The sequence below is a fragment of the Acanthochromis polyacanthus genome, chromosome 15, assembly GCF_021347895.1.
Source record: "Acanthochromis polyacanthus isolate Apoly-LR-REF ecotype Palm Island chromosome 15, KAUST_Apoly_ChrSc, whole genome shotgun sequence".
NCBI classification, from domain to species: Eukaryota; Metazoa; Chordata; class Actinopteri; family Pomacentridae; genus Acanthochromis; species Acanthochromis polyacanthus.
Window position 1 is genome coordinate 16,936,600 of NC_067127.1, and position 21,245 is coordinate 16,957,844.

Sequence of the window (21,245 nt, forward strand, 5' to 3'; positions counted from 1 at the left end):
TCAGCATGGCTAATATTAAACGAGAAAATTGATTTACACAGGACTAAAATTTGAGAGAAATACAGCAGGGCTTGCTGTGTTATATTTCCTTATATTTTAAAGTGTAACCTAATGCTTGGATTATTCCGTGTACCAGTACATAAATAAAGACATTTCCACCATAAATTGATGCAGAAAAGCAAAAAGTAGCGCAAAATTTTTTTAATTCCCCTGTGGCTCTCTTGCTGTTCAGGTGAAATCTATGTGAATGCCTCAATTCAAAATATAAATTACTACTACTTTATAATACTTATAGTTAAAAGGCAATCTGAGAGGATGTCTTCTTCATACTTTCATTTTTTTGCGGATCATACCTACAGTGGGTACAGAAAGCATTCAGACCTTCTTAAACTTCTCACTCTTTGTTATATTGCAGCCATTTGCAGAAATCATTCAAGTTCATTTTATTCCCCTCATGAATTTACACACAGCACCCCGCACTGACTGAAAAACACAGAATTGTGGACATTTTCGCAGGTTTGTATAAGAAAAACTGAAATATCCCACGGCCATAAACATTCAGACCCTTTGCTGTGACACTGTAACTCAGGTGCTGTCAATTTCTTCTGATTATCCTTCAGATAGAGTTCTATACCTTCATTGGAGTCCAGAAGTGTTTAATTATAATAAACGGACTTGATTAGGAAAGACACACACCTGTCTTTGTTAGACTTTACAGCTCACAGTGCTGTAAATGAGAATCATGAGGTTGAGTTTGCCAAAAACCACACGAAGGATTTCCAGGTTGTGACAGTAAAGCTTGGTGGTGGAAGCATCAGGCTGCAGAGACAGGATGACTGGTTGCAACTGATGGCTCCAATAACAGAGCAAAAAACTTAAGGGAGTCTGAATACTTTCCGTACCCACTGTAAACATATAGGATCTGAATACTTGATCCACCACTGCATAGTGGAAATAAAGAGACAGATAGTCACAAATGAAGTAATATGAGTCTCTGATTGATACAAAAAGATGTGATGTGCGTATGTAAAGAGGTTACGTCCCTAAACAAAAGACAGAGAAGTGGACAAAGGAGTAAATCGTGCCTGCTATATTTGATTGTTGACTCAGCAGGGATAATATTGAATACTGAATTTTGTTTTTCAGTTACATACAGTAGAATATTTCTGCCATAAATTAATGCAGAAAGACACAAAAAACACAACATAAACAAATCCCCATGATGCAGGAAATCATATGTTTAATACTCAAAATTTTCTGCTGTAGGACCCATGTGCCGCTTGAGTACTTTGTTACTGTACGCCTATCTTGAATTATGTTGCTTTACACAAATAAAGACATGATTTTCACAATAAATTGATGCAGAATAGGCACAAAATGGTGCAGAAGAATGCAGGAAATTTAGTGTTTGATGCTCAAAATGTTCTGCTCAAGGACCCCAGACCCCATGTGCAGGAGAAATGTAGCACGATGAGAAGTGATGTTACAATTCTGGCTTTGATCATCATTGACTGAGACTGAGTTAGAAGCTAATCTATCACACTGTGAGATGCGTTACTCTACAACAGAAACACTGGAAAACCCAGCGGGTCGAAAGTTCGATTGTAGGAGCATAAAGGGAGCCCCTGAAGGCATCTTCAGTAAACGTCAGTGTGTTGTGCCCTCATTCCCGGCTCGCATATATGAAATTCCTTTCATACAACAAAAGAATAATTTGAATGAAGACCTCGCTGCTTTTATAATAGGCTGATCAGTTGGTGTGCAGTTAATGAGACTCGTGACTGAGGCAGAGAGGGGCTTGAATCGATTAATGGAGTGCATATTTTAATTAGAATTTAATGAAGCATGAGCATATTTTGATAAATATGTCATCATGGGTGTTTCTGGGGTCTATCAGTCCTCATTGTAATGACTGAAGCGGGTTTCTGAATGACAGGGTCCGCTGTGCAGAGGCAAGGCGCAAGCTCAAGTTGGCACCAGTCGTGAGGCACGTACACAGTCTACAGGAGTCCCTGGAGGAGGGGTTATGGCGAGAAGAGTAATCTGATCAACAGAGGTTGGATGATACATACTTAAATAGCAGCAAATGACACAGGTCAATCTAGGATGGCAGCCTGGAGATGACATGTCGCTGAATCAGGGCTTTGACTGCAAAGATAAAGTGTTTTTCGGCTGCAAAGGCTGCCCTGTGTCGCTCCCTACTGAATCAGTTAAGTGCAGGAATAGGCCTATAATTAGATACAGTATCTGCAACAATCAACCATGCACGATACTGAATGCTCATTGAAAAAAAAAATCTACAGTGAGTGCAAAAATGCAATTTGTTATATTCACTAGCTACACAAAAAGCCAATTCTTGTTGTGAGCTTTATTTTAATTATTTTAATCAGCTTCAAATTATTACAAATTAATGTAAAATATCCTTAATAAGTCGTGTACTAAAATAAGCGCTACATTCTGCCGTACTACTACATGTCCCGTGATGCACTTCTCCTCATTTCCTGCGACGCGTGTGAGTAGCGCAAAGGCCCCGCGTAGCATGATGTCCACCTTAATGCCTGATTTTAAAAACAAATAAATACAAATTCTTTCTCGTTAAAGGACTAGTTGACTTCACTCAGTCGGTTTATTATCGTTTAGACATGGTTACTGTTCTCAGTAAACTTAGCTGTTTTATTTAAAGATCTTTATAATCCCTGACACATGTGAAACACTCCGCCTCGTTACATTTGGTTCAGCTGCTCGGTCCTTTGTGGCTAAAACAGTTCAAATACAGCCGAGCTTAAAAGGGTTACGTTTATTCAGATATTAGTTAGCAACGCTGATAGCATGAATAAGCGAGAAGGTAAGTCCAGCATTTCAGACTATACTTTCTAATTAAAACGTTTGTAGGCGAGTTGTGTTGTTAGTTGTTTCTACCAGCATGATATAACTCAACTAGCTTTGCATTAACTAGTTAGCTGACAGTACATACATATAAAAATAACATGTTGTATGATAGCTGTTTAGAGTTAACTGTGGTGAGGAATAATTCACGTGTTACTGTGACTCCAAGTCTGTCCTGCTGAAATGACAGCAGCCAAAACTACATAATTTAACTAAAGTCTATTAAATAGTTCGTTAGAAATGACATTGGTAATAAAATAGTGACCCTATGCCTTTTATATTTTACCCAGGTTCTAAATCAATGGTTGGTTTGTCTGACTGTCAATCCAGAATCTGGATGTTGTCAGATTTATTATCATATAGGCCTCAGAAAGCTGTAATTAGTGAAGGTTGTTTGTTACAAATTATAAACTGACTACAATTGTGAGCTAAATTATCAATAGTAAGGCTGAACAAATGTGGGGGAAATATGCAAGTAAATTTCTTTTAAACAATATTCTGATTTGATTTGTGGTATGTTTTTTAACATATAATTCCATAGTGTAATAGATTTAAAATTTGTGATGGAGCATTACTACATGACATACCTTCCAAGCATGACTAACAAAATGTGTGGTTATTAAATAATGTGACTGAGCTCATGTCAGGCAGACATGAATGAACCACAAAGCGTAAAATGATCAAAGGGGAAAAATGAACACTCACTAGTCTCCTTATTTATTAACCATACCTCTAATATCATAAATTGCTTCCTTTGTAACTTGCTGATTGCATCTGTTCATACCGTGGTTTTGATTTTATTGTTCAGCCCTAATAGATTATCAAAAGTTATTTTTTGTCGAGCGACTAATTGTTTCATCTTTAGTTCACAATTTAACAAGATTCTTCTGCAAATTTAACATTGCACTCCCATTAAGTGCAATAATTTGGATAGATTTATTTTAGAAATTGTCAAAATCAGTGGAGCAGAGGTTGACATATCCAGATGTATTTTACCTAAATGAAGTTTTAAAAACAAACTTTAGGTCTATAATTTGCATAATACAACTCTGTGGCCTCTTTTACCATCAGCTCCAAATTGCATACCCACAATTTACATAACCGCTGTGATGATATTAGGATAAACAAGCTAGCAAATTGGTGTGCATGTGCAAAATTGGTGCAGTGTGCTTTTAATTTGACAAAGTCAGTTTACTGAAAATGACAGCAGCCAAAGCCATTTATCATTAAACGCACTCCGCAGCGTCACCTCACTTCTCCTGTGTTGTGTCAGGTGAAGGATCTTCACGGAAAAATGTCGATTCAGCGCAGGAGCAGGATGTGAGTGCCAGCCCATCCTCATCTGTCATTGCTGCCTTCAGAGGTAACTGCGTCCTCAGCAGTCTGACTGCACTTTTCCTCCCTCAGTGCTTGATGTTTTTTTTTTAATGTTAAAACATCAAGCATTTATTATTTATTTTTCTCCCTTTAGTTTTCCAGCAGGAGCTTGACACCAAACACGACAAATATGAGCGACTCGTTAAGATCAGTCGAGACGTCACCATCGAAAGCAAGAGGACCATTTTTCTTTTGCATAGAGTGACCAAGTATGTACTGTTTTATGAAGACATGTCAATGTTTGCTGTCTCAGCTGGAAAGTAAAATAGATTTCTTTACTTTATTCTGATTTTAAGAGGGCTCCTTCTGAATTTGATTGTGTTTTGTGGTGTCTGTTCTCTGGAAGTGTTTATATCACTGATACAGTAAGCACAACTGAAAAACAGTCATTTGAATGATGAAAAACTCCAAAAAAGATCATTCAGTGTCATTCAGCTAACTCAAAACACATCACCTGGAGATATAATCAATTCTAGCATTCATGCTTTAACTTCCTGTCAGAGGAAGTAAGTAAACACACCTTTCATTTCTGTTTTCTTTTGGTGTGAAGTGTACCAGATGCAGAGGATGTTTTGAACGAGGCTGATGTGAAACTGGACGGAGTCAGGCAGAAGATCGGTCACATTGCTGAAGAGCTGAGAGGAGAGGACATTTTTCAGTTTCACAGAGCTTTCACTGCAGGTGAGTTATCATACGGCTCCTAAACAAACAAACAAACAACCTCCAAATAAACCTAATGTGGTTGTTTTATTATCCTGTGATGTTACCGCCCATCTCGCATAAGAGTGCATGCAAAAATGTCATCAGTACAAAGTTCTTTATATCCCACAAATATGCTATAAATATAAATCCCATACCCATCCCATGTGTGTCTAATTTTTGGGGGGAGTTTCAAATCACTGTGGCCAATTATAAATATCTTAAAAAGATCAGACGTTTGCCTACAGATCACCAGCTAGTGTCAAGCAGGGACATACAAATGACAAGCAGCAGAACTACTAGATTTCACCTCAACTCTCACTAGAGATATTTGATATTACTGATCAGTTTTTATTCATATCTCATGCAAATATTTATTTTGTAAGATATTTATTGCATGTGGTGAAGGTGAATGTTTTGTTTTCTTCAGAATCAAATGGTTCATTAGCTCAATTCAAAAGTGTTTCCAGGTAGATTTACAAATTAGCAGTTAATGTCAAGCAGAGACACACAGTTGGCAGTGCAGCAGAAGAGACTCTTGTTTTCTTGTTTCAGCTCTCACCTTGATGTTTGATATGACTGATCTGTTTTTATTCATGCCTGAAGTGACAACTTATTCTGATTCCTGAAAGATATTTACAGCAAATTTAAAGGAAAATGTTTTTTTTTGACTAAATGCATTTATGGACTGTATAAACACACACAACAATGTTAAAATAGAGAAATAAATACATGTAGAAATGTAGCAATTCACAAATTAAATAATTAAAAATGGCTAAAATAAGCAAAAAATTGTTGACGTCAAGAAACAAATAAATGAAGAAATGTAAAAACTGAAATATAAAATTGAAAAATGTAGAATCCAGAGATATACAAAGACAAATAAATAACAAAATAGATAAACAAATTATACAAATAAATAAAAAATAAGTAATGTTCAAATACAGTAATAGATAAGTTAAAGAAAATAAAAAAAAATGATTTTATCTATTTAATTCCATCCTCTCTCTAGTCCACAGTGGATTTGCTTTTATTCATTTTTTCTATCCTCCATAAATGTGTTGTAAAGTGTCTGATAGTGTGAGAGCATGACCTTGATGCTGGCCTGGATATGATAGACACACCCTCTGATAAAGTTGTTTTCGGACTAGCATCAATATCGTTTTGTTAGTGTAGCCATAATGTCTGCAGAGTTTGGAGAAAAACATTGCTGGGTGAGCTGTTATCTAGCAGCTGGGGAAGTCATTTTTAGATTGTGGTCACTCAGGAATCATTGCTGCATCCTCCGCAACGTGACTAGTGGCAGTTCCCACCAATTAGACGTTTCATTTTTTTCCCATTTTTATCGTCTTTATTAGATTGAGACGGGGCCCGCTGCACGGGCTCTCCAGATAATCTTGGCTGGAGGAGAAGTCTCCAGTCATGTGTAATGGGCCTGTTTTCTATATAACGACCATCAAAGATATTGTGGACTGAATCTAAAAGTAATTGCTGCTGATAACAGGGCAGTGCGGCACTTTGATAAGCTTTTTAGTTTGACCCAGCTAACAGCTCTGAGGCAGTGTAAACACACATGTACTATTAGCACTTTTCCCATGGTTCGCCTGCATGTCAGTGAACCGCTCTGTGGTCAAACATTAACCTTTAAATCCTGAGTATTCTCTATGCATGAATATGTACCATATGTTTTTCTCAAAGCTCTAACATTCCGTATTTGAGCAGTATTCAGGTCTGTTTTTGCAGATCTGATTCCATCAGCCTCTCTGACCTTAACTTTTCCAACTGCTGTGCCAGTAAAATGTCTGTAGTTTCCACTCGGTTTCTCCTTAGTCATTGTTTAGACATCGTGTCTAGTATTTTTTTTTTTGTTCTAGGGCTCACTGACCAAAGGTAACTGCTGCTTCAGAGTAAATAACATGAGCAGCTCCTGGCAGTAAACTCAGGAACTGAACTCCCCCTGCCTGCCTCAAAGCCCGTGTAACCTTTCCTTGGCATATCCTGTCTGCCTCAGATTGTGTCGCATTCACTGTAAACCGGTGACACAGCTGTGTGGCTGCCGTCAATGTTTAGATGTTTGTCGCAGTTTTTCTGTTGATAAAGGTTCTGATGAAGTAAACAAAAAAGGCTCAGGGCTGAGCTGGAAATATGTGGCTACGAGGATGCACTGCATAACAATAGGATATGCACTCGTGAGAAAGCAGTTCATCTAAAAGTCCAACAGCAAGTTGTTGAAGGTCCTGTCCAGTCACAGATTTAACTCTTAAAGACTCATCTCTGTAGCCTAGCCGCGCTAGACCCAGCTCTTAAGACACAAGGGTCTAGGAACGCTTGACAGGGAGGGAGGCGGCCTAAAAGGTTGTCTATCAAATCACTCTGCAGCAATTGGGTAGGTATACAACCAATCAGCGCAGCGAATAGGCTCCTAGAGCGCCGGAAATCAGAGGATATGGTAGTTCGATGAAGCCTTATTTATACAGTCAATGGGTGAAGCTCAAGTATATTACAGACATGTTAACAGAAAGATTATTCAGAGTCGGTGCTAATGGAGCTCAACGACTGTTGTCGTTTTTGTTGTCGACCCCGGCAGAGAATTAAATTCGTTGCCGTGGGTTGTCTAGCACGGCTAGGCTAGTTGTTTCTGTCAGAATCGTCGCGCCTCTGTCGTCACTTAGTTACGTCCGCCTTCTGACTCTACACTTCATGGTGATTCGTCCGGCCAGTTTTAGGAGCATCCAGCCTCAAGCCTTATGGAGGGTAACTAGACCCACCCTGGCAGAGAATTAAATTCGTTGCCGTGGGTTGTCTAGCGCGGCTAGGCTATCATCTCTGTGGATCAAAAGCCCAACTGGGATTTCAATTTAGAAATGAAGCACATTCACAAGGCATAAGCAAAGTCAGTGGTTTACTTAAATGTATTGACATTATGCACAGATATATCAATAGTCCTATTAAAGACAGTCAGATAGTTCTTACTGCATGCTGCTATGTATGCCATCATTCTAATTATCCACTGAGATGTTGCTCTTCTGATGGATTTCAGCTTTCTGTGAATGATGTGTAGTTGCATAAGCCTCCTAAATCTGCCCCCAAAATCCTGTCCAAACTTTGAATTATTCATTTATACTCCCTACCACTGGACAGTAGAGGTGCAGGAGGTGCAGAGAAAACAAAACAACAACAAAATTATCACAAGACCGCTGCAGGGTATTTGTGGTGGAACTTTTAGTCTACAAATTAGAGACGTGGCAGGTTCATGTAGGATTAAAATCACAGAATAATTCCACCATGATTACAGATTACTAGGGGGTCCAAGGTAATACAGCTATCTCATTAACAGGGTGACAGTTACATATTTAAAAGGTTTGTCAATGAAAGTCATCCTTTGTTGCCTTATAATGGCTTCCTACTCTATGCTACACAATGACAAGTTGTACCATTGCAGTAGTTCAGTCATAAATGTTTCATTCTGTATCATTCTTCTTCTTCAGAACTGGTTTACAGTTCTGAAGAAGAATAATGACAGGGTTGGGTTCTTGCATTTTTTGTGTAAAGCTCGTCATCAGTTCACTGCAGCTTCAAGGTTGAAATGCTCAGTCATGGCGTTGATGGTTTGTTTCACTTATGACGTGTCTTGCAGCATGTAGAAATAGCATATGTGAATTTTACCAAGGAAAAACACCTGATCTTCACCAGAGAGGATCTTTAAAAAGCAAAAATCTAAATCTGTGTAGTTCTGGGAGTCAAATTTTGCAGCAGCCTGATTGGTTCAGTCTCAGTAAATGAAATCTGTCGTGTGAAATAACCAAAGTGACGATAACTTTGATAAAAAAAATATGTTCAGGTCAAACTCCATCAAAGTTAAATGAGAAAACAGATTTTGTTGGTCTTTAACAATTCACCGTAAGTAGTGTCATGTCAAAATTAAATGATGTGGATGATAGGTGACATAGGAAGAGAGAGGTCTGTGGCTTGAGAAAATCGAACAGTAAAGTAGCAATGTTTTGACTGAAGCACCTTTTGAAGAGCTGAGATTTTTCAGTTCTCATGCTAAGCTCAGTCCACTGTCTCTGGTCGATGTAAATGCTGGTGTGACTGGACCAAAATCCCAGTAAGAGAAGTGCAAGTTACTCAGATTGAAGCGCACATCCTCCTGCTTGCTCTGTGCTGCGTATTGTGGTTAGCTACAGGGAGATAGGAGGCCCTTTGAAGTTCAATTGCCGCTCCAAAAGTAAACTTCAGACACAAAGTCTTCCGTCCTGTGATTATTTGATTATTGTTTGCTCAGGGCCAGAAAACAAATGAGGGGTCATCTCAGCCCACCACAAAAAAACTACTGTTGTTCTATCAAAAGACAGAGACAGGAAACAGGTTTTATTTGAATCATTATCTACATCTGTGATCTATACTGTGCAGATACCATATTGTGTTTACACTCTCTACGTGCTGCGCTTATTTGATACGTAGCTGACCTGCTTTCCAGTAATAGCAAGTCATTTTTTTGTAAATCGCAAAAAATGCACCTTCCACAGTCGTGATCAGCTCTATCAGTGAAATATCTGGATGCACTGTCAATGTCTCGTGATCCATTAAAATGTAATTTTATGCATTAGGGATTCAGGAGTATGTGGAGGCCGTGTCTTTCCTGCACTACATCCGTCATCGCAGCCTTATCAGCCTGGAGGAGATCAACGCCAGACTGGTGTTTATGAGAACAGAGAAAGCAGATCCTAAGGTACATTTGTAGAAGACTTCATGGTTAAGCTGTTTGTCATCTTATATTACACGACTGACCTAGTTTTAGTCTAATACATGGCTGTAGTTCACAATGAAGAGGGATAATTTAATTTTTTTTCAAAAGATGTGAACAAAATAATGTAGAAATTAGTAAAAAAAAAAAATGAAAAAATTAAGAATAATTCCAGAATAAAGAAATGTGCGACATGAGTTAGTTTGCATGCCTGCACTCTAAATATGAAACAGTAGACATTTAGCTTAGCATAGCACAGACCCTGCTTTGTGCAAACATATGCTCTTTAGCTTCACATTTAAAGTACAGACAAAAAGCTGTTTCAATCTAAATCTCAGCAATAAAGCAATTAGGTTCCTTCATTTTGCATATTTCCTTTTAAAGCAGTGCTAATGTCACACTAAAGCAACACTGGGTGTTACTGTGTTCTGCATTATGTGTCATTTTGTCCACTCTGTCTGTAATTTTCAGTGTATATGGGTGTATGTTGACGCAGACAAAATTGCTTTGATCTCAGTATTTTCTAGTAAAAGCACCATCCTGCTACAGAGCAGCAGCACTTTGCTTATTTGTAGCCCCAGGCTTTTACTAGAGCCACAGCACATCTTGTAAATATTGTTGTTTCGTCAAGGATCTTGTGTAGGGACGACGTTTTGTGCAAAGTGTTAAAATAAATGATGTCAAAGACTGTGTAATTTTGTTTCCTGTGAGAGCTCGGTGGTTTGCACTGTCGTCTTGCAGCTAGAAGATCCCTGGTTCACGTCCCATCCTGGGCCAGGGATCTTTCTGCATGGAGTTTGCATGTTCTCCCTGTGCATGCATGGGTTTTCTTTGGGTATTTCGGCTTCCTCCTACAGTCCAAAAACATGCTGAGGTTAATTGGTGATTCTAAATTGTCCGTAGGTGTGAATGTGAGTGTTTGTCTCTATGTGTAGCCCTGTGATAGACTGGTGACCTGTCCAGGGTGTCAGCTGGGATAGGCTCCAGCCCCCCTACAGACCTAATGAGGATTAAGCGGTGTATAGAGAATGGATGGATGTTTCCTGTGAGATCTTTACATTCTTTCTGATCATGTTTATTTAATCTCAGGGCTCAGCTGAAGCCTTGCCGCCGGGTGCTCAGGTCCTGACCTTCCAGGTGACACCGTCCGACTACCTGCTGGGTGTGGCCGACCTGACCGGGGAGCTGATGCGGATGTGCATCAGCAGCGTGGGCAACGGCGACATCGACACCCCGTTCCAGCTGAGCCAGTTCCTGCGTCAGATCCACGACGGTTTCTCCTACATCGGGAACACGGGCCCGTACGAGGTGTCCAAGAAGCTGCACACGCTGCGACAGAGCCTGGGGAAGGTAGAAGACGCCTGCTACACCCTGCGAGTGCGCGGCTCAGAGATCCCAAAACACATGCTGGCTGACGTGTTTTCCAGTCGGACCACACTCATCGACCCTGAGGAAGGAGTGGTTTAATCCTGCGCTGCTGCAAAAACACCTTTGACGTTCTCTGTGGTATCATTGTCTCCCTTAGTTTGATGTTTGTATGTGTTTTTAATGGGATTTGACAGATGTTTCATACATTTCGTGACATGCTTGTTCATTTTTTCTTGTTATTACCACATCAGTCTTACAATAGACAATGGTTTTTTTTTTTTTCCATGATAAAGATCTGATGACTTCAGTTGTTTTGCATGAATAAAAATTCCTTGCCAAGTATGCCATGCTCTCCCAGACTTTAAGCTGCTTTGAAAAATGCTTGTGTGTTTATTTTATTTCCTCTCTCTGCCCTCCCCTGCCTCCATCTATCTATAGAGCCATCGGCTGCCTGCTCTCACTGCGTTGTGTGGAGGAGGAACATGCGACCTTTGTACATTGCACATCACTATTCTCTGGCAGGCACACACGCAAACAACACCTTACCTCCTCATTCTCCCCTCTCTCAGTGGGTCCTCATTGCACTGGCGTGACGTAAATTCAGAGTAGGGATCGCAGCATGCGGAGGTAAATTTCTGGCAGAGTACTGATATCTTCCTCCTGCTGTTTCCTCATCACCTGGTGGTGTTTATTATTACCGTCCAGATGGATGTTTGAGGCACTGAGAAACCGTCCTCCTGTGTCAGTGGAGGGCCATAAAGTAGTGACTAAAACCTCTAATCCGCCACTGAAGCCTGTATTTAATTACACTGTAAGCGTCATTTTATGAGTCAGATTATTCAAACCAACACCTCTTTAGGTTTCCCATTTCTTTCCTGGGCAGCTGCTGTTCATACAGCTCGAGGAGAGATTTTATCTGCTAATGACTAATTCAGCTTTAGGCCTAAATATAAACTGCTTGTTGCTATGTGTGTGCTGCCTAGTAGCTTTGTGTCTGTTCACATATCTCTTAGGATCATGGGTGCAGATTTTTAAAGGTGGTAGATGGGAAAATGGGGGGGGGGTATGGCCCCATGAGTATTTAAATCTCATGCATTCCCCAATAAAGACATTAAAGAAGCCACTAGAAAATTAAAGATGCAGCAACACAGACACATGCAGAGAAAGCACAAGTTGTTGCAAAATATTCCCCTGAATGCCGAGAATCAGTTTGTGTGACGTTCATTACGTCCCCCACAATGTTCAAACTTAACTTAGAACCATGCAAAAGATCCTTTCTTTGCTTCTCTTTATGTTTCAGACAGTGAGGGACAAGTTGCTGTTGTAATTTCAGTCTGCCGCCTGCTGGCCAATGTCCTCCATTGACGTTAGCTCCCATGAAAACTGAAATCATTTTCTCACCTTTAAATGTTTCAATGCAAATACTGCAAATTCTTGATATACATAATTATAGAAAGTAATGTCAGTCTGAAACATTTTCTGTCTTTTTGCGTATTTTATAAAGAGAGAAGAAAGATATCTTGCCGTCATTCTTCACCTGTGAAAATGATTGAAGCAGTGCCACTGATGACACCTAAATGGGATCAAATTTGGGAATATATAATGTTAATCTAATGCCATATCTGGAATCAGAAGTAGGAAACACATCACTGACACATGAGAATCAAGACTTTAAAATGTATCAGACAAAAACTAAAGGTAGACAATATGCATACTTAAAGGAATAACACGTTTGTGCGCAAACTAAAACAAAATCTTTCCTTTAAAAGTAGCTCAGTTAATCCTCAGATGCACAAATAATTGGACCCTACACTCTTCTATAAGTGGGTCAAAAATAACCCATATAAGAATCAATGTGTTTTTGTGCTATTTTTGTCAGGAATAATCATTTATATTATTGTTTGCATTATATTTTGGCCCACACAAAATTCATGATTTTATGTTTGAAATATGTTTGTTTTTCGCTTTATAACACATTCTGAACATTTTGATGATTGAAAAAGAAGAATTTTACACAGAACAGCAATATAAGAATGTCAACATCTATTTTCTTTTCCTCCAGCTGTTGCTCCTCTCCATCCCATCATCACATCTTGTACGATACTATCAGTGATAAAGAGCTTTGGATAGTAATACAAATATTACAATTTCTTTAAAAGTACAAAAGGTCACTTAAAATTTTCAATGGAATGATATCAAAAACATGTTTTTGAGTAACAGCTGGAATATGAAATGATGAAAGCTTTTCATTACAAAGATATTGGAAGAAAACGACCTCAACTTATGCATCCAAGGGTTAAAGCTGAGGCGATCATAGACTGTATATCTAAGTCACATCATCATGTGTGTGAAGTCTGACATCTGCTGGTGAAAGAAGCAGGATACACCACAAGAGATACACAAGTGTGGTGGCACATTAATTCCAACGCAATCTTTTCTCCAAATGCATAGACACACTTTTTCATTGTAGCAGTTTACAGTTAGACACATGATAGGAGGGAAAAAAAAAGGCATCCCATGTAGGGGCCATTCTTTTACAATCCTTAAAACCTGGACCACTGCTGTGGCGTTTTTGTGTGATACCTAAATGGGTAAAACTGTGTAAAAGAGTGCAGTGCCGGTCTGTGTGGATTATAATGGAGGGAAACAGTAGCGGATAGACAGACAGAGTGGGCCGGACCACAGCAGCAGGGGGTGAGGGAGGATCTGCAGTAATATTAGTGTGTTGTTAAGTCTTCTCTTTGTCTTTTGTTCTGCTGTTGAAGTAGGATTTCTCAGCCTTTTCTTGCTACCAGTCATCACCACTGTATCTTTTTTTCAGCCTGTCCTGTTGTACCGTAGATGTTGTTGTGCTGCCAGCAGACAGTTTGGCTTCTTCTTGTGGGCGAAACAAACAACATTAAAGATGATTCTTTCCAGCAGTTGTTGTACTGCAGCTGTGGTTAGTCACTCTGGTGTGTGAGATGAGCCAAAATGCCTGCTGTGAAAAATATCTTACTGAAGGTTCTTGCCACTTTTTTCCTGGTCATGTGCGTTTCTTGTCCGCCAGGTAAGCGAGGGCTGAAGTATTTTATTTACTTCCTTTTCATTTGGCATAACTTATCTTCATCAGGATGTAAAATAAACATGATTATGTCAATATTTCACTTTACCTAAAGTTGTCTGTTCTCAAGTTTCTTACACACTGTACATGTTTGTCTCTTGTTTCTTTGTAAATGAAAATACGATCAACACAAGTCTACTCTGATGTTTTAAAAAGTTAACCATGGTAAGACCACAAGAGAAATTCACAGAAGCTAAAGATTTATGCTTTAGGTGTCAATAGAAAAAAAAGTTACATAAAGGACCTTAAAAACAAAAAAAGTCTGTCAAAAACTGCAATAAAATATGATATATATCAATATTGCCTTACACTTTAATTTTTACCCAAACAGTCCTGATCATAGCTATCAAATATTTATCTTTTTCAGACTATGAACTCTTTGAATGTTACTTCATTAACATAATGTAACATTAGTTTTAAATTTTAAAAACATTAAAAAATAAAAAATCAGTATTTTGCATATATTAAACATTAGAAAGAAAATGTTCTTTTTGATTATCACACATTCGCTCAGTGATTAACAACAACACTGAATATGATGCATTATTATTTATTATTATGTATTATTATTATTATTATTTTGACAGTGTCAGATTAAAAAACAAACTCTCACATACAGGTAAAAATGTTTGGTTGAAAAACCCTGCCATAAAATAATTGTTGCAGTTTAACTGAATAATTTGTTAATCAGTGTCAGTCATAGTCAGTATTACAAAATATTCGTATTTTTATCAGAAATTTCACCCTTTAAATATCAGTTTATTTGCATGATAGCACAGTTGCTGTCCAAAAATACAATATTTTACATGCTAAATGTTAAAAGATGATCATTTTTCTTATCACAATCTGGGTCACATCAACCAACAAAGATTCTGATTCATTTTTTGGTGCAATGTAAGATTTAAAATAACACAAGTAGGACCTCAAAGACAAAAATGTTCCCAAGACTGCATGAGGATTCAGTTAAAGTGCCTGAAAAATATTTGTTCCTTGACACGAGTTATAGCCTGTTTTGACTGATTAGTGAAATGAATCTCATGGAAACTAAAGACTCTAGCTTGCTGATTTGATTACCAAAATTTAAATTTTAAATAGTGGCCATGTGATCTCTCTCTATTACAGATAGATAGATAGATAGATACTTTATTAATCCCGAGGAAAATTCAAGTGTTCAGCAGCTTACATACAACAACAACAAAAACAACAACAAAGGGACAAAAATAGGCAGGTTAGTAACAGTAACATTAAAGGTTGGTATATACTCTGAAAAACTTGCTGTACAATACTACAGAAAACACTTCTGATTTGAAAATCGATAGAAATACAAAATATATCCACCATAATAAGTAAGGGCTGCATTCTGCTGTCTGGTGAACTGCAGCTTTTAGCTGAGTCTTGTCCATCAGCCAGTCAGGCTGAATAAAAGGGGCATTTGGATGTGTGGAAGGAGGATGAAAGGACTCTGCTCTATGTGGGGTCTAGAGTTTTGTTCAGCTCAAGGATTCCTCCAGTGCAGAAACAAAAAGACAGTTTGCTACACACATCAAGATGCGATGGGTTTCTCATATGCAAAACTGTTGTCTGTATACTTGGGAGTCTTCCACAGTGTGGGATTAAAATAACTACTACTGCCTCTTGAGTGTGGACATGTAAACGTATTATTGTTTCTCTGAGTATTTTCTCTATCATCTGCAGTGGTGCAAAGATAAAGCCTGCTGGAACTCAAACAGCAGCGGTGTGTAATGCAGCCTGCTGAGGTTACGAGGCGGTCTGAAGGAGTCTGGAGTCAAATTCCTAAACACGTAGGAGCTCCTCACGTTGCTCCAACACGACGCATGACGCACGGCGCAGCGACTAACGGATTACTGGTCAACCGGTGGATGAGCGACTAACAGATGCCAGATTCCTCTCGGCTGTTCCTTCTGCCGTTACAGCTGTACCGTCGGATGTTTTTCCGTTTGTTCCCCAACAAGAAACATGACGTGAAGACCAGCTTTTCCCTCCAGACGTTCGTGCGTAACTGAACCCAACTTCTTTGACTCAGTGGAGAACTGTTAGAAACTGATCTACAGCTGATACCTCTGTCAGGAAATGTTTGTTACGCGCCGAAAAGCCGCTTTTATGCCTCGCTCCGAAGTGGAGGAAAAAATAGCAGTCTGGGTTCACTTTTCCACAACGGAAATGAGATCAGTCCCTGTGCCTGGCTGGCTCCACTTATGCTGAAACATGGTCGATGTAAGTCCACGCAGAGCCGGGATCTGACACCGTTTCTCTACTGGATGTGAACACTTTTTTGTTGGTGGAAAGATGTTTGCTGGACTGATGGGACTGGACTGTCGCAGCAGCTCTCTGCTTCACCACTCCGAAGTCACGGAAGGTAAAGAACAACTTTTTCGACTATCAGCTGCTGCTCTCACATGAGCCAAACCAGGATCTCTGTGACAAAATTCCCTTCCATCAGCAACTTTACTTTACTTTGATATAATGATTGTAGCAAAAAAGTAGGAGGTAATAAGTCCCTGGTGTTGTTGGGTGGATAATGAGGGTAAACGTTATCACATGGAAGTGCACACAGTGGAGTATAAATGACTTTTGCAAGCTTTTCCAGCCCACGAGAGACAAGAGAGTTTTTTTGGATCAATCTGGTGGTTCATTGTGTCAGCTGTAGTATCTGGAAAGTGTGTCTAAAGGTTCCCAGTCCACCAGGTCACTGAGGTCAGAAGCATCTCACCAGTGAGCCTCTTAGAAATGATGATTGGTGATGAGTTGCACATGGTTGTAGAATGCTTTCCCCAGAATTTGTGAACAAAGGAAGGATGAATATACAAGCTCATATATCTTATCTGTTTTTCATAACTAACTTACATGGCTGCCTGTGTATAGTTATGTCCAGGCAAGATGCCAACAAGCAGACCTATCCTCTGTAAGATAGAGAAGAATAAATATATTATAGCTAAGTTGCAACTTTAGAGTGATTTTTGTGCCTTTTTAGATGTGGCACATTAGGTGTCATTGTTTTATATCATGCTGCAACCTTTTAAATTGTGGCAGCTATGAGGCTAGTAAATGTGATAAACCTTTCTGGGGTCTAGTTTGTATTTCAGGTTAACATTTTCACACTCTTAACAACCCTAATGAATCTATAATGGCAATGATGAAAAGTAAACAACAAAGTTTTATAGCATTGCGGTAGAAATAATTTATTTTCTGTGTATGATGATGTACTTCAGTAAAAGCACCACCAGTGTAGAGTGTTTTAAGTACAGGTCCTGCATTTAAATGTGTGCTTAAGTACAAACATATTTGCATCAAAGTATACTTCAAGTACCAAAAGTGAAAGGAATGTCATGTTTGAGATATATTCTTGGCTTTTTGATGCATTCATGTGTTCATCACTTTAATTTTGGAGATGGTAAATGTGATTAAACTACTTTATATAGCTAATCTGTTTAATAGCTTCTAAATTTCCCCTTACAGATCAATACATTTTAATTTAATCATAATTATTTGACAGATTACATTTTGTGTTATTAAACTAATTCTGCAAACAATGTCAGCAGATAAATGTAGCGTAGGTAAAATTACAATATTTGCCTCAGAACTGTAGTATTAGGTAGCAGGAAAATAAAATATGCAAGTGAAGTACTTCAAATTGTACTTGAGTGTACTATTTTGGTAAATGTGCTGAGTTATGTTCCACCACTAAACAGCACCTAATGCAACAAAGAATAAGTTAAACAGTCTATTAAAGACTATTCGCAGCATGTAAATACACCTCTACAGCTCTAACCACTACATTCATCTGGTTTATGATCCTCATGTGACTGGGCTGTTTTCTTATTAAAGTCCCACAAGAGCAGAGAAGAGATTCAAACCTGGAATTTTCATGTGGTGTAGCTCAGTTTCCTGTCAGCTAATATAAGCCTGTTTCCAGAAAGATACAGTTGACATCACGGCCAACTTTCGCTTCCCTGTTTCTGCTGCTTCGGTCGGTCACATGTGGCCAAGAGTTGCACGTCTGACGAGCACTGCTGCTGCTCAGGAGGTTGCTGACATGCGGATCTGCTTGTATATGTGTGCGTCCGAAGGGTGCTGAGCTCGTTCCTCAAACGTTTGTGTTTTTATGAGATCCTCTGCATTCCTGCGCTCTTTGGCTGAAGTACTTCAAGCGACCAATGGGATGCAGTGTTTAACCTAAGGGCTCCGAGGAGGGCCTCTCTAATCTCCAAAGGTAAATAATCTTGCCTCTTCTGACTGAGCCGCTTCGTTTTCTCACACTTTCTGCTGAGTTTCTTTGACACAAGCGGCGAGTTGCAGTGATGACACTACTGTTGTTGCAGTGGGGTTCGGTTCATTGTGGGTGTTGAACCACTTTAGGTCTCCTTTTGCTTATTTTCTGCCGGAATTCCTGGCAAACTATTTCAGCACAAAGGCTGACCGGAAGCAGCCACTGACATACCTCTGAAAGGAGATGTGGATGCCCCCCCTGACACACACACACACACACACACACAAAAGGCCCTGAGGCATTTCCTTCCCCTTTACTGAGAAGAGCTGTCTTTGTGTAATCGAAGTATGGTGAAGGACTCCACTAACTCCATCAACAAGTCTCCTTTTAGCTGCTCCCCTCGTTACCTCCTGAGTGAGGGCTCTTTATAATATCTTGACCACACCAGATGGCGGATGGTCTGCGGTTGTATTTGCTACCTACTGAGAGTGTTGGGTTTCTTAAATTGGTTATGGAACAGTGGCCACGTCTACAGAGAAACACTAATGGAGCTGCTTGTAACCTGATCTTCAGTGTGGTGGTCCCAGTGGACAGAGAGTCTCATTGACCAGGGTCCTCTTCTCTATTCTCACATTCAGTCTGGGTGCAATGGAAACACCCCACTGTTACTCTCACTACAAATCATGGGCTCCTGTCAGTCTAATGTCCCAACTCTCCCTTAAGTGGTGTCTTTTTGTGTGTCTTCCTCTCCGGTCACATGGGATGGTTGAGGAGTGACATCACTGGAGGTCACAGGGTGTTGAGGCGGAGGCTGTGGTTGGTTAGTGGTCACGGTTTGTTTGATGCAATGCATTCTTGTCTTGACACACAGCTGCAGACACAGAAACTGCTCCAATACAAAACCAGAAATAGTTTATATTATTGTATTATCTTGGATGGCTTTGTTGTTAAAGTCTGTAACAGGGTTTTGCAATGGCAGCAATGTGACTGATTCCTGTTTTCAGCACAAAAGTGTCAGTGTGTGTCTGTGTGTCTTTGGTGTGTGCATGAGTGGGAAGAGAAAACTGAGAGGCAGCTGTACACAAAGGGGCTGTTGATTCCCAACATTGCAGCCTGCCTCCTCCTCTGAATTCTACACATTATATGTATTAATGGCGGTGCTGCAGCAGGTGTCTCGCTCCCATCACAAACCGGCCTTTATCTTCCTGCGGCACTTTCAGACCAACTACTGTTTCCGCTTCGCAAGAAAATCGCATTTGTTTGTGATGTAAGTTGGGTTTTAGTGAGAATGATGACAACAAGCATGTTCTCATGTCCGAAGAAAATTATCTGTAGAACCACAATACTACATTTACGACAGTATGTTGTGACACATTTTACCCTTATCAAAAATTGCAGCTTTTGCGATATGGACATTGCATTTAGCTGTATTGTGATTTTTATCCTGGGTTGCACCTAATATTTTACCGTTTCTTGTTGGTATGACCTGCTATGTCTGTCTCTAGCGGTTCGCAACCAATTTCTGTTATGCCTCCTTTGGAAAAAAAAACAACAACAAATCCTTACTTATATATTCATGTTTGAATCGTCCATTTAGTTCTCACAAACTGTTAAAGATTTTGCACAAAATTGACTGCAAAGTCTTTTGTATATAAGCAAACTGGTCAAAAATACTTGAAATGTGAAAGTGGCTGCCTGAAGTGACAAATCTATATATGCAATTATAACCTAATTCTGTTAATTCACCGTTTATTTCTGGACTTTTTGTTCTTTTGCATCATTCACCACCTTTTTCGATTAAGTGGCCCATGACTACAGAAGGTTGGCAAATTTAAATAGAAACTAATGTAAGTGTTTTTAGTAACAGTCCCAAGGCACCTTGCACTGAAGGTCATAGCGTATATTTGACATCATTTTCGTACTCATCATGAGTATAAATGGGGCCATTTTCATCGTGGATGGAGTGATTGTCATCCTGGAAGAGACCTGTCCCATCAGGATAGTAACGGAGTGAAGGTGATCAATCGCAACAGCTTTGTATTGATTTGCAGTGACATTTCCTGCTAATGGAACAAGTGGGCCCAAAGCATGGCAGCAAAATGCCGCCCACAGTTTAACAGAGCCACCTGATCCCCTCAATACAGTGTTTCTCCTGGGTTGAAATGGCTGTGAGGTGGTGGGTTGCGCCGGAGGCACGAAGCAACTAGGGGGGTCCGGGGGCATGCCCCCCCCCGTAAAAATTTAGAAAATCAAGATGCAAAATGGGGCATTCTGGCACAATTTGGAGCATGTTTTGTTGTATTTGTAGCCATTTCCAAAAACTAAATTAAATAAAATTTTCATGTTTCTTTTCTAAAAATTAGTGATAGGGAGAAAATATGACAAGTATAAACCCACTTGTCCTTGCGATCAAAACATGTCAACTAGTCCAGTCTATTATATTCTGGTCAGATTTCCACAAGCCATTCCAAAATGCCACATCAGTTCTTATTACAAATTTGAAAAAGATGACAAAGGACTTGAATCTGGAATCAAGTGGTGACTTTTACTTTTTTCCTAAAAACAACTACATGTTAGGTACCAAATTCCCACTTCATTTTTATTTATAATAAAAAGGTTTTGTCATGACCTTCATTTTACTTAAAAATGTGAAAGAAAACTTCAACTCTGGGTTAACAACTGGTTTTCTGAAGGAGTTCGTTCTGTTTTCAAAACTGTTACCTTTTTGAACACAGAACTAGAATTTGAACACAGAATTTGTTTTGCCATTGAATGATATAATTTCGGGCACTCTATAAATCATTTTATCAAAAGAAACTAGGAACGTTATATTCCGT

General features: G+C 39.3%; 2 protein-coding genes across 5 annotated transcripts in view; both read left to right on the forward strand.

The window, feature by feature from the left end:
* The first annotated feature begins 2,518 nt into the window (after window positions 1-2,518).
* Window positions 2,519-11,419, forward strand: tsnax (translin-associated factor X). Its single transcript, XM_022191268.2, has 6 exons — window positions 2,519-2,845; window positions 4,160-4,249; window positions 4,358-4,472; window positions 4,814-4,944; window positions 9,573-9,694; window positions 10,799-11,419. The coding sequence occupies exons 1-6, from the start codon at window positions 2,830-2,832 to the stop codon at window positions 11,174-11,176; spliced, it is 852 nt and encodes a 283-aa protein (XP_022046960.1). The 5' UTR covers window positions 2,519-2,829; the 3' UTR covers window positions 11,177-11,419.
* A 4,093-nt stretch (window positions 11,420-15,512) lies between these two features.
* The window catches only part of disc1 (DISC1 scaffold protein), a 60,350-nt gene continuing 54,617 nt past the window's right edge, over window positions 15,513-21,245 (forward strand). The window contains exon 1 of one of the 4 annotated variants that reach the window (XM_051960083.1): window positions 15,513-16,557. In XM_051960083.1, coding sequence (XP_051816043.1) covers window positions 16,488-16,557 — 70 coding nt within the window. In that variant the 5' untranslated portion in view covers window positions 15,513-16,487. Of the gene's footprint in view, window positions 16,558-18,194; window positions 18,412-21,245 lie in introns of those variants that run through there. The other 3 variants (XM_051960082.1, XM_051960084.1, XM_051960085.1) reach the window with 3 other exon arrangements.